Consider the following 13,524-nt stretch of genomic DNA (forward strand, 5'->3'; position numbering starts at 1 on the left):
TACACACACTTTACATTCAACTCAGTCTGCTGGTTGCAAAAATGTGCAAACCTCAGTGGTTTTAAATCCTTAATTAGCCCTTTTTCTTTGTCTTTCTGACCTTCATGGCTTCCCCACCCTCCTTATATGTATGTTTTGGGTTTTTTTTAATAGAACAGAGGCAACTATTGTCATCTCATGCTTTTAGATTTGCTGAATTGGTACAGCATTAGGTTTATTTTCATGAAATCTATGACAAGGTCTATCTGAGCCATACAAGATCAATGCATGAAATCCAGTTAAACCAAATGATTTCATTACCCCAATGCTTTGCTCTTGAAAAGGAACAAGAATGTTGCAAGAAATAACAGGAAAATGAAAATAAGAATGGAAATAAAGTATCTCTATTCCTACAGGGATTTATGGAAATTTAAGGTATATAGACTCTGGACTTTTCCCATGATGAGACTAAAGCTTTCTCAGCAAGCTTCTCTCTTGTACTTTTGGAGTATTTTTGTTCTGACTTGAAAAATAAATTACATGTAATCTGATAGTAAGGCCCAATAATATTTTTTATATTCCAGACTTCCCAGGGTTGAAATCACATTTGGACTCAACCAGGTTGTAGGCAAAGCAAGCTGTTAACTCACCACTGCCTTTAGATGCTTTTAGAGGTGGGGCAACAAATGAACATGTTGGCAAACAGCAATTTTTTTGCACTGCCACATCACTGAGGGCCATTGATGATCCTAATCTCCTGGACACTGTCCAGAGGTGGAGGAGAAAGCTCAGAAGGTACAGCCTGACATGAGAACACCCAGACAAAGCCCACAGTAGGCACCATCAGCGATACGAGCAACCCAAGCCGCTCTCCCAGACATCTTGTTCCACAAACAATCCGCACAAAGGAGTTCACTGTTCTGCTGCTCTGTTCCCACCATATTTCTCTGTAATATTTCAATAGGGATGAATAAAGTGCAAACATGTCTAAGACGTGCTGTATTTGCATATCAAATTTTAAGCCAATATTGCTCGCACACAGTTTATCTGGCAGGAAAAAGAACAAGCTTCTAAACCACCTCTGGTTAAGCAGCACCTTCAGGCACAGAATTAACCCTTCCATTGACTTACTAAGCCCAGACTGGACGGTCCCACTTCTGCCTCCAGGAACAAGGTAGCAAGTGGCACTGCCTTGTAATAACCTGCTGCAATCTTTTAAACTACCCTGATTTCTGTCTTGCTTCTCTTCATCTAATAATTTGATTCATTGTTGACTTTCATCTCTGTTATTAATTCATCAGATGACTGATTGATTCAACTACAGCTTTAATCTGATGATTATCTACTCAACTTCAGCCAACAGCTTTAGTTAGGTTTCCAATTATTTTGTTTCTTTACTGCTCCATGATAAAATCCATACAGAAGTCTGCAAAGCCATTTTTCTCTTAAAACTACTTTGTTACCCCTCTAGACAGGCAAAGATAACCTTACAAAATAAATATGCCAGCCACTTCATTCCACTTCCAAATCTGTATGCATGTCCTTCATACTTCAGATTAAATATCTCAAACCACTCAGATTAAATATGTTGATAACTTCTTAAAAGAACACTATGCTGTAACAGCATGTATTTCTTTCACATAAATACCACACCTAAAACCACTTCAGAATAAAGAGGTGACAGACTACTGAATATACATCTGAATACTTCTATTCTGCATGTGGCCTGAGAGGGCTCTCAATGTCCAGCTTTCACTATTCCAATTCAGAAGGAAGGTTACACTCAACTCTGAGTATAAATAAAGATTTAAAATCGATCACACCACATCATGCTGTGGGCTGTTGCAGCCTCCTTTAAATTGTCTGGGTTTTGACAGCTGTTGAGCCAAGCAATGCCTGGGAAGAGTGCTCAGGGCCAGAGGTTCTCCACTGCAGATGGACAGCAGGTCCTGAGGTCCACACATGCTGTACTCTATTCTGTGTCTTCCCATCTGACCTCTGTGGCAGCACAGATGTTCTGTTCATGGGCAAAACTTTGGGGGAGAGCAAAATATATATAAAAAGTTGGTGGTTTCCCTCCATCATACTTTGTAGGTCACAAGGAAGGGGCCTGTTATGAGAGAAGAGGAGATGAGCTGCTCTAGAGCAGGTCAGGAAGCATCCTCAGTTCTGAATATCCCAAACACAGCAATGGGTTTGCTCAATCCATGGTCTTGAAGCACTGGAGGAAGGGGAAAATGCTGGGCAGAGATTTCTGACTCACAATAAATTGGAAATCCAACAACAGAAGAAAAAGTTAAATTTGCTGCATGTATCTTCCAAGACCACATGTAGAAGTTATCTCAGAATGTTTCAGCCTATATTTAGCAACAACTGCAGCCAAGGTAAAATTGAACTCAGCGAGTGCACCAGCAGCATCACTGGGTAATGGAACAGCACTTACATAAATGACTAAGTTACAGCACACTGCCTGATTTAAAACTAATTATGTGGATGCTGTTAAATATTACGTGAGCAAATAATAGTACTTTAAGTTTTGTAACAAACTGCTGCAACTTTCCAAGCCTTTACCCTGCCATGGTGAAAGAACTGCACTCCCAACCACAGAATGGCTGCCAGCCATCCCATCTGGAAATGCCTGCACACAGCAAGGAACAAGAAGCTTCATGTGACTGCTCCCCTAGCTTGGGTATTGGCCTTGGTAAAATAATGTATGCCATACTGCAGTGAGGGAAAGTTAATATTTTGTTTGGGTGGCTCCTTTCCCTTCAACATTTTACAAATACTCACTGAAGACTCAACTTCACTGACACATCTAAGACACATCAGACATACACTTCCCGTGGTTTAAACCGGAAAAATGAGCAGACACACACTGTAAAGATCAACAAGCAGACCCTGCTGGAAAAGGGGTCAACGAAAAATCAATTCAGAAACCAACCATTTTCCACACGTGGAAAAAAAAAAAAAAAGAAAAAATAAATCAGAAAAATCTACAGACTGAGAACAAGCATTTCACAGTGCTGAAGCCCTCTCAGCCACAGGACATGCACCTCCAGGGTTTGATAACAAGACACATAACACTTCCAATTTTTTGTTTCTTCCCACTCTTCTCATCCCTGCACCACATATTACATACAACAATTTTTGCTAACACACTATAAAGTTCAAGAGACTGCACATACATATTTATATTGTCTCCCATTAGACCCACTGAGTGCAATCTGGAAGAAAAAAGCTCGCAGAGTCTTTTCTTATAACTAACCTGAAAATGAGAACATAGATAAACAAGGCACTCACAATCCAACTGTCACACAAAATTATCTTCTCGGTTCAAATTGCTCCTATTTGGTTTTAAAATGCAAGAAGAAATTATTTCAGACAGTCACCAAAAACCCCTCTGCATTTTTGTACTGCCCAGCCACTCCCCTGGAATTCAATACAGGGATGACTTTCTTGAGTGGGAGGCAGAAAAGAAATATCCAATTTATATTAAACAAACAAAAAGGCTGCTGTAAAAATAAGGAGACTTGACCTGGGTCTGGGCCACAAGGTCGAGCCGGATCAATGCCTTTTTAGTTTTAAATTGAAGGCATTCTAATAATTTGGGGTAAATGGAACAGAGCACTGGATTTGGTAGATTCTTGTTATTCCTGAAACACTCGACACAAGTCTAGATGTGTCCTCACCCAGTCTTGAAGGGTTTATATATGTATATTTCTCAAAGGTTCTCATAACTCCCAGTAAATGACAGCTCAGGAACTCTCCTCTGCAGTCCCAGCAGACAATGCTCCCTTATCCTTACACTAAACCATATTCTGACAGCATTAAAAGTCTGTATAAAATTTGAAAGCTCTTAATGAATGATGTACAACTAGGGATGGATGATTTGCAGCATCACTGAACTTAAATAAATTGGTACAGGTCACATCAAGGAGGCTTCTTTACATTATTTCCCCTAAGCTATTTTTTCTCCAACTGTATTTTACAGAGTGAGGATACAGGTGGGTTAATTGCCATACTGAAATTCTGGCATTTTATTCCAGTATTCAGAAACTAATGAACCCCAAACTAGGATTTTTAACAAGAATACTCATTTTACTAATATAACAGGCTAGAAAATCTTCTAAGTTGGTTTCTCTTGACTCACTAGCAGAACAGACACGAAAGGGGAAATGATTCACCTCCTACAGAAGGAAGGAAAGAACTAAGGGATGAAGGAATGAGTTTTTTGCTAACCTTACCCTAAGAAACATGACAAAAAGTCCAGAGATGCTGGAATGAGCAGGGAATGACTGTCAGCAGCAGCTCCTGCAGCAGGCTGGGGACACAAGCCATGCCAGGCAATGGCTGGGTGGGAGCTCCCTTCCCAGTGATGCACTATCCATACATGTTTCAGAGTTTAATGCAGCTGTATTTTGAAAGGTATTGAGCCTGACAGATGTGAAATAAAAATGCTATTGTATTGGGGGAATAGGGGAATTGATCCTCAAAACAGTCTGAAGAATAAACACCAATTCCTGACAAACACCTCACAGCTCCTGTAAGGACAGCTGTGGGGACAGTTTGTGGGGAGAGAGGGTTGCTTTGTTGAGGCATTTTTTTTGTTTTGTTTTGGGGATTTTTTTAAAAGAAAAAATTATTCTTTCCCCATCTTTCTGTCCTAGCTCAGTGCCAAGAGAAGTGAATTTCAGGGTCATCATTGCCTGGACACCAAGCTGGCTCCTGCCTCCCAGTCTCTCAGTGGCATTTGCTCAACTCTGCATCCTCTCAGAGAGTGGTGTTATATGCAGAAGATAATGCCTTTTCCTCCTGTATCCTCACTTACTGAAGAAGGAAAGACTGCTGGTCATCACATTTCAGCATTCAGACACTGAAATCACACACTCTCCTTTAAAACATGTTGGGTCAGATCCATTTCTCTCCCATTCTTGCCTCTGCTTTATCTCTTTATTTCAAAAGGCTGCTTAGCTCACAGGAACAGCAGTAACCTGCAGCATTAGCCAGGTTACAACACTACAGGCTTGAGCAGATCCACTCCTCAAATCAACTGTGAACAAGCAAACTCCAGTGTCAGCTCCTTTCAAGGTCACTGAGGAGGCTCTCCCTCCAAGAGCTAACTTTAATAAGGAGATGCATGACTTAAAAGGCAGAACCTTGGAAGCCTTGAACTCTTTTTTTTTCTTGCCTTAGCTTTTTGTAAATAAAATACTAAACATAATTGGTATAAGCTTGCCCCTCTGAAAGTTACAAGATTGGAAAATACTGGTAGGATTTATTTAAAGTGGAGGTACTTATCAAATGTCACCGTTTTCCTGTTCAAAATGAGTAATCATTTTGATTAACCTTTGATTTAAATGATTATATACCACAGCAAAGCAGAAACACACATGAAAATACACTCCAAAGAAACTCTCAAAGCACGGATCACATAAGAAAACAGTTATGTCCAAGTGATTAGAGAATTTATTCACCGTCTACCCAAGATTCAAACCAAAAGCTGACTCCACATACTCCTACCACGTGTACCCAGGAATCACAGTCTAGCCAGAATCCTGCAGCCAACATGAGACTGCTTCCATACAAAACACTAAATAATACCAAATAACAACTAAGCTATAGAATAAACTCCTAGCTACCATCTCAGCAAGGACTCACAGTATCTTCTGTAGGGAATTTTATTCCAGCTGGGAAATCAGTGTTACTCCTTTAGTCACAAGTAAAAAGAAGGTTAAAGTAGCACAAGAAAAGAAATAAAATTTAATATCTCACTTTGAGTAAATACACATGAATTCCAAACTCTGTAACAGAATTCAAAGTAGAGAGAGAAAATCAGGATATCAAGAGTAAATTAGACAAAGAGCCAAAGGCAATTCTGAAAAATAAAAATATATGATAGAAGATTAGAGCATATTAAGATTTCATCTGAAAGGGCCCATTTGTAGAAGGGGCCACCAAAGCCAGCATGGAAAAGACTCTCAAAAGCTTCATATCCACCAAACATAGGCTCTGTCCCTCTTCAGGAGCTTTGCTTCACCAATTGCCAACCTGTAAGGACTGGCTGCAGACACCCACCAGGCTCCACTGCACCACTAGCAGACAAGGAACTTTTAAGACAGCCATTCCCTTAAATTGTTACTGCAACGTTATTTTTCTTAACAAAGAAGGTTCTGAACCAACAACTCTCTTCTTGATGCAGTGAATCAAAAGAGCTCTAACTTCTGCAATCACCTGGTTTAACTAATACAAAGGTTTTAAGATGCTCAGGGATCCCTCAGATTATTCAACTGAGCTTTGTTTCATGTGTTTTGGATCGGCCTCAGACAATTGGGAAACATGAGCTGATGCTCCTCCCCTCCAAAAATAACAGTCTCATAACGTAAAACTAAAAATATTGTACATAGAAAAACCCATTTCCTTTGGTTTTATAAAAATCAGTGACAAGTCATGGCCAGTGTAGAATAAGCATTCATAGAATCATGGAATCACAGAGTAGTTTGGCTTGGAAGGGACTTTCAAAGGTCACCTAGTCCAGACCAAGGACAGCTTTCACTAGACCAGGATCTTCAGAGCCCCATCCAACCTGGCTCTGAACATTTCCAGGGATGGGGCATCCACAGCTGCTCTGGGCAACATTCAGACTTTTAGCCAAATTTGGAGTACCCAGCCTAACAGAGCAAAAACCCCATCCTGGACACCAAAAAGGGACAACTACAAACAAGGCTGGAGGCTGAGGGAGGCAGCTGAGGGCCTCTCATTGTTTCCCCAGGCTCCCTGGTAGTGTGGTATTGCAGGCTCCTCCAAAGCATCACAATTAGACTTCTGCCCGTATTTTATTCTCCAGGGAAATATGATTCCAATTAGAGACAAGAAAGCACCAAGCAATTTATCAGGGTAAACAAGATGTCGCATGCTAGGCTGCAGAAAAGCATCTCATACATTCTCCCTAATAAAGAAGATTTTTCTGGAGTTGTGACACCCACTGAAAACCAAACAAAAATTTAGCTGGAGTTCAAAATTTAACTAGAGCAGGAGCTTGAGCAGCAGAACAAGTCCCTGGTACTGAAAGGGCACAATTCCCAATACCCAAATCCCATGGCTCTAAAGCACAGGTGGAGCCATGCACCAAGCTGTACTGGCAATATGGACAGTCAGCAAATACAAGGGAGACTGTGGAGAGAATCTGGAGGTGAATTTTCGACTCTAATCAGATCTGAGATTACTGCCAAGGGTCTTTGTCACACTCATAGCAGGCATGATTTGGTTTGCTATTATATATTCATATGGTCCCATTCAGAACAAGCTTGTTTCATTACAATGGATTCCACTGTGCTTCACAGTCCTGCTTCATTTCTTCCAAGGCAAATTCTTCAAGAGATTAACCTGACACATTTACTCCCCTGATAATGAATCCTGTCTTTTCTGATATCATTACCAATTTCAAGCACATACCAAGAAATAGGCATAAAATTTTTTAAACATAGTGACTTGAAAGCTTTCTTGTTTCCACATTTTCTTGGTACAACACATTTCACTTTACATGTAATGTTGTAAAATTCAGCTCAAGTAAATATAAAATAAATTATTAAGCTTCTAACCAAATACTTCCAGTCCTAAAAACTCTCTTTACTGAGCTTGAAGTGCTCCACTGCGCAGCACAGCTCTAACTAGAGTTCAGATTTTAAGGTTCTTGAAGGAGCAATTGTTCTTTTCTTGGAGTTCAACATATTATTCTTATGTTTCATATGCACAGAAGACATTAGTAAAGATAAACTGTGCAACTGGTAATTGAAATTAGAGTTGCAACATCTATTATGGTAACATCCACTGTGCCACATCTTCAACACACTGGGAATGAAAAGGATTTTGCATATGAAGCACCAGTTGTGATACTCACTGGAACAAAAATGCAATAAGAAACAGAATAAAATACATTTACACAATATGAAGTTTCCTAAAATTACTTACATTGTCATTACTAGTCTTCTACCATCTTGACAGATAAATTAAGTAAACCCCCAGTACAATTCTGAGGTGTCTGAGGAAAGTCAGGCTCTTCTAAAGCTCAGAAAGTTCACAGCAAAGAAACCTGTTCAAACATCAGTTTCCTTCTGAAAAATGCAAATGTACATAATATCTGCCCACATAACAAGGAGAAACCTGCATGATCTTTGGAAGAATTCTTTGAACTGTCTTCTTACCAAAATTGCAGAATTTACCAAATATTTCTGAGATTTCAAAATTAGGATTTTTTATAAAATAAGAGGTAGATAAAACTATATTGTCTTTGAAATCCAAGTAACCATTAAGTGATTATAGTATCAACAAAGCTCTAATAAAAAGGCCACCAAGTGAAAGACTATCCAATTCAAGCATACTCCTGAGACCTGCTTAGCATTTCAGCTCTTTATAAATTTCTTCCAAATCAACATCTTTTCACAAGACTGTAAAATTTGCTTAACATTATCACATCAGGAAACAAAAGCTTTTCTGTATTTTAACTGATTATCACAGTAACTGCTACTTTACATGATATTAAAAAAAAAAAAAAAGAAAAAAATACCCAGACATTGCACCCTGTCTGGTTGGGGTACCCATTCTTTAGGGATAATCTAAAGTCCTCTGTGTGGAAATAAAAGCACAGACTATTTTAGAGCAAGAAGCAATTAGAAAGATGGAAATTAATATCAATTTCCTATTTCCAGAGTGCTTCAGACTGTATGTGAAGATGATTTCTAAGACACATGACAAACTTGGCTACATCATCTGTCCAAATCTGGTGTGTTAAGTAAAATGACTTAAAAGGAAAGCAAGAAAGGTATTTATCTATATATATTAAAAATTTTCCATTTTATACCATTACAGGAACACTGCTTTAATCACCAAGAATGAGTATTTGCTCCCCATCCTGTAACTTGGTACTCCCTGTACTGGCATCTTTTAATTGGGATCAGGACTCAAGAAATAGCTCTTTAAAATCTGATACAACTCCAGTGAACTGAAGGACTGGATCAAAGCCTGGCTATCCATGGTGATACTGCAGTCAGAGGCAGCTTACTAAATATTTTAAATACATAAAGATAAATATGCAGGCCTGTAAATCACTACAAACCAAAACAATAGATGATCATTAAGGTCCCTTCCAACCCAAACCATATGATCCCATTTCTGCAAATGCCTCCTGGAAAAAGACAGATTATCTGCTTCATTCATTTTCTAATGAGCAATGTTCAGGAGTTTTATTATTATTAATTGCATATAAATTATCATGATTTTTGTATCCCTGGGAAAGTATTTAGCCATTCACCTCTTAGAGGAACAGTGCTGAACAAAGGCAATGAATGCAAGGCATATAAGAACAATGCAGAACACAGAAATTTATGCATGCCATTTAAAAGGCATGGCATTTAAAAAAATCAAAAGTATGTCATAAATCTTTAATTATAAGGAAAAAAAAAAAAGCCCAACTAATGTTTGTCAAGTCCTTGATAATATTTAAGCAAGAGCACTGCCTACTTCAGGAGTGCAAAATCTTCTTAGCTCACTTATCTGCTTGTACATCAACCTCCTCTGAAGTGTTCTGCTGCAAAATTCATTGTATCTGAGATCTGCTAATCATCATCAGGAAACTCTGTTATGCATCTTAAGGATGTACTTTAGGCTCTCAAGAGGAAAAATAAATACGTTTTATTAGCTGCTTTTGGAAAATACTGATTTGTATTTATTTAGAAACCTTTTCAAGTTGCACCACTGTTAAATTAAATATTTATGGCATGATTTTCCAAAGAGTTTAACACCTGTTAAGAGTTTTACATGCTGAATTCAACAGAGACCAGCATTTCTGCAAACCTCAGCAGTGACAAGGCTGGGATGTGACGAAGGAGCTTGAGCTTGGATGTCGCTGCTGAGCTCTGAAATGCAACCAGGATCCTGCCCAGCCCCTACTTCCCACCCAGCAACGCATTTCAGACAACTGAATTGGTCCTACTTTACTGGAAATACCAGAAATACGACTCATTAATACCTGTTAACTGCAAATAAAGCATAAGCTAAATGCTGTTATGTTAATCCTCAATGCATCTTCCCCATCCTTTACCAGTGGGAAACTTACCTGCAACTCACAGGGGAGCCTAAAATCCCAGTGAGTCAACAGCTGGAAAGCAAAGCTTTTGATACTGAGAATGAGAAGCTGAATGAGGATGAAGCCAAAAATACAGAATAAAGAAGAAAAGATGTCTGATATACTGTAAAAATTTGTATCTGGTGACAGTGAGGCCAGTGACTTTGGCATTTGGCTTCTCAGCCCAAACTGAAGCCCGTGCCTCTGGCCTCACTGTCAAATAAAGTTAAAACAAGGGGTTAGGTTTTGCCATCCTTATTTTCCTCAGCTTCTGAGAGATTTGCACTTAGTATCCTTCCCAACATCATGTCTTCAGGTACCCCATGTATCCTGTTCTTTCACAAACAGATGTTTTTCTCACACCTTGCAGGTGGCTAAATTCCTGCCCTCCCAGGTCCCTTACCCAGTTTCAACACATGCCTAAATCTGAACAGCCATGCAAAGACAACATTTCATATTTCAAAATTAAATATCGAGATTACCTTGTGGCATTTGGCCTATCATTCTGGCAGTAAATAAATAGGCAATAAATAAATAAATAACATCTAAGTAAGAAATTACTATACGTCAAAATTATTCAAATGATGATCCAACGTGACTTCATAAACCACAGACAGATAAAACAGTTGAATATTGCAGATTGGACACATCACTCTCCTTATACATTTTACAGCACACTACAAATCTGCCCAGCAAGTTGAGTATTTCTCTCATTAAAACAGGAGCTTTCATCACACTATAAAACATTTTGTAAAACATTTTCAAATGCAGACAAGCATATTTACTGTAAAGCTTTGTATTTGTGTCATCAATTAACAACAAAAGTTTGGAATAAAACTAAAATAAAAGCTAATCAAAGCAGCTAGCTGTCAAAACAGATGGGAACTATAGTTTTCAAATCAAGCAAAAAGGAAAAGCTTTCGAACATTTAGTGTCACGTCAGCTCATACAGACAACTTAAAGGAAGGAGAGCAAATGTCAGGATTTTATGAGGAAAAGGTGTCCCTGGCTGATATATTCACATTTGTGAATTTCCATTGATTTTGTGGGTTTTTTGGCTTTGGGATGATTAACTCATCAAAGCAAACCTCTGAAATGTGAACTATAAATAAGGTGTCGCCATGACAGTGCAGGCAAAATAAATAAAAACAGAGCCTCGACATTATTTTAGCCTCAAACAAATGTTTCAGTCCCTACATTGTCTGGCTCAGAAAGATACATAGACAGTCTCACAGACAGAGATATAAATGAACAATTGCAGTACCTTTTTCCCACACTGTTTACAGGGTTGGCTATATTCCTACTGGCAATAGATTTTCTTCTTGACAGCTTCTTGGTGTTGGTGCTGTCATCAGTGCTGTCATCCTCTTTCTTTGGTGTGTTACTTCCTTTGCTGTTCAGGTCCCTTAGCACATTATAATTAATTTTACTTGAGATTTTCTTCTGTTCTAACATCTTTTCAATTGCCTCTCCTGCTGTGCTGGCTTGAATTGGCTCCCGCTTCTTTGCAGATTTCTTTGGCTTAATTAAAATATAAAATTAGTGATGTAGATACAAACAAAGTTTCCATGAAGCAGAGGGGCAAGCTGGAGTGCAGCAGTCCTGGCTCAGGTGCTGCTGATGTGGGGGATGCAGGTGATGTGCCCAGGCTAAGCCAGTGCTCCATCTCCTGCCACTCAATGGGATCAAAGGGTCTCTCTTCTCCAAGAGATGAATGTTTGCTTTTATGCAAAATGCCCAGAGAGTTTATTAGAAATTCTTTACTTAATAGAGAGAGAGAAGAAGGATGGGCCAGTGAACTCATGTTACAGGAATAGGGACCTCACAGCATCACCCAGCATGGAAATAAAGAACCTCCCCTGCTAAAACTGCCTTTAAAGAGAGAGTGAAGCTGGGTCACGACTCCCCAGAGCACTGACAACAACACAGAACCGCGGCCGTGTTTCAGACCAAATCTGAACACAGCGTGGGAAAGGCTCTGCCCAGCTCCTCCTCCTCGCTGCAAAGGGCCCAGAGCAGGAGCAGCAGCAGCTTCCCAAGCCTGGGCTGCCATGGGACAGGCAGCAGGAGGCTGCAGGCACAGGAGCTCTGTCACCTCTCCCAGGCACAGGCTGCGAGCCCAGCGATGCTGTGCAGAGCCAGGCAACCAGGAATGACACCGGAGAACATTTCCAGCCGTGTCCCGTGCCTGGGTAGGTAGGAAAAAGAAAACAACCCAGAACCTCTGTTTCTCATTTGGCATTTTCCTATTCAAAGGAAGGTTTTAACACCAAGCTCTGCAGGAGATTTATTTTTTAATGGATAATAGCCCCTCTGTTTACCTACATGGGTCAAGTGCTACCTTGAAATTGGAAAGCACCATATTAATCAAGTTCTACTCGAGCTGTCAGAAACAATAAAAGGTTAGAGAAAAACTCCTGTGTTGTCCGAACAAAAAAGTGGGTGTTTGGGCTACATGGCAGTGCCAAGGAGTTATACAATTTTGAAAATTGCTGGTAGACTGCCACGTCTGCATAAATGCAGGATGAATGAGAAACTCTGAAGTCTAAAACAGTGTTTCATTGTCTGGTTTTGTTTTTATTGTTGAAATACCTAGGGGAAGCAGGAAACTCTGCCTTTTGCATTAGTCAGAAAAGAAGATAGAGGATATACATGCTAAAAACTAACATGATTTTAGCTGTATGTGGAAGATTTGAGTTGTCACTTGCTCAATTACACAAAATACTAATGCTGTAAATCGTGAATATACGGCCAATTAGGCTGCTTTAAACTGCTAAACATGGAGACAGGACATGCCATTTGTTAACATAACCGTTGCATTCTTTATGAAAGGTAGAACAAAATACCCCTTCAAGTGACTGTAACAAGGATCTGTTCAGTTCTTCATAAAGAAATCATTATTGTAAGAGCAAAGAAAGCCACTGAAGTTATGGCAAGTACAAACAAATTCCCCATGCACATGTTAAAAAAAAATCAGATGTCTTAAAACCTGTATTTTAATAAGCAAGCAATTAGAACAGCAATCATAAATGCAAAGAGCTAGCTCTGATTTTGACATGCACAGAATTTTCTCATAATAGCAATTTAAAATAAAAGTTTGGGCAAGAAAGTGTTTTACTCACCACCTAAAAAAAATACAGCCTTGCAATTCAGTAGCAGCTAGATGTACTGTAGGTTTTGTTCCTTTAGTGGTGACCTGTACCATTATGCCCATACATCTACATGGAGCTGATCAGCAGATATAATGAATTTCCAGGACATTTTCAAACAGACACAATTAACACATAATTTAATACCTTGTGTTCCTTATAAATCCCAAGTTCTTTCTCTTTTGCTATTCTTGCTTCCTTTTCTGAAAGATGACAAAAGGGTAACCAGCATGAAAATTACACAAGACTGCATATTCCAGCAACACCAGCCAAAAG

The 13,524-nt window shown here is 39.2% G+C and overlaps 1 protein-coding gene across 1 annotated transcript in view; it reads right to left on the reverse strand.

The window, feature by feature from the left end:
• The window catches only part of BRF1 (BRF1 RNA polymerase III transcription initiation factor subunit), a 186,767-nt gene that overhangs the window by 32,086 nt on the left and 141,157 nt on the right, over window positions 1–13,524 (reverse strand). Inside the window, exons 16-17 of the mRNA XM_041476161.1 lie at window positions 13,396–13,451; window positions 11,364–11,620 (exon numbers count right to left, since the gene is read on the reverse strand). Of these exons, the coding sequence (XP_041332095.1) occupies window positions 11,364–11,620; window positions 13,396–13,451 (313 nt within the window). The remainder of the gene's footprint in view (window positions 1–11,363; window positions 11,621–13,395; window positions 13,452–13,524) is intronic.

Source organism: Pyrgilauda ruficollis, unplaced genomic scaffold (assembly GCF_017590135.1).
Source record: "Pyrgilauda ruficollis isolate IOZ18807 unplaced genomic scaffold, ASM1759013v1 scaffold38, whole genome shotgun sequence".
In the NCBI taxonomy this organism is placed as follows: Eukaryota; Metazoa; Chordata; class Aves; order Passeriformes; family Passeridae; genus Pyrgilauda; species Pyrgilauda ruficollis.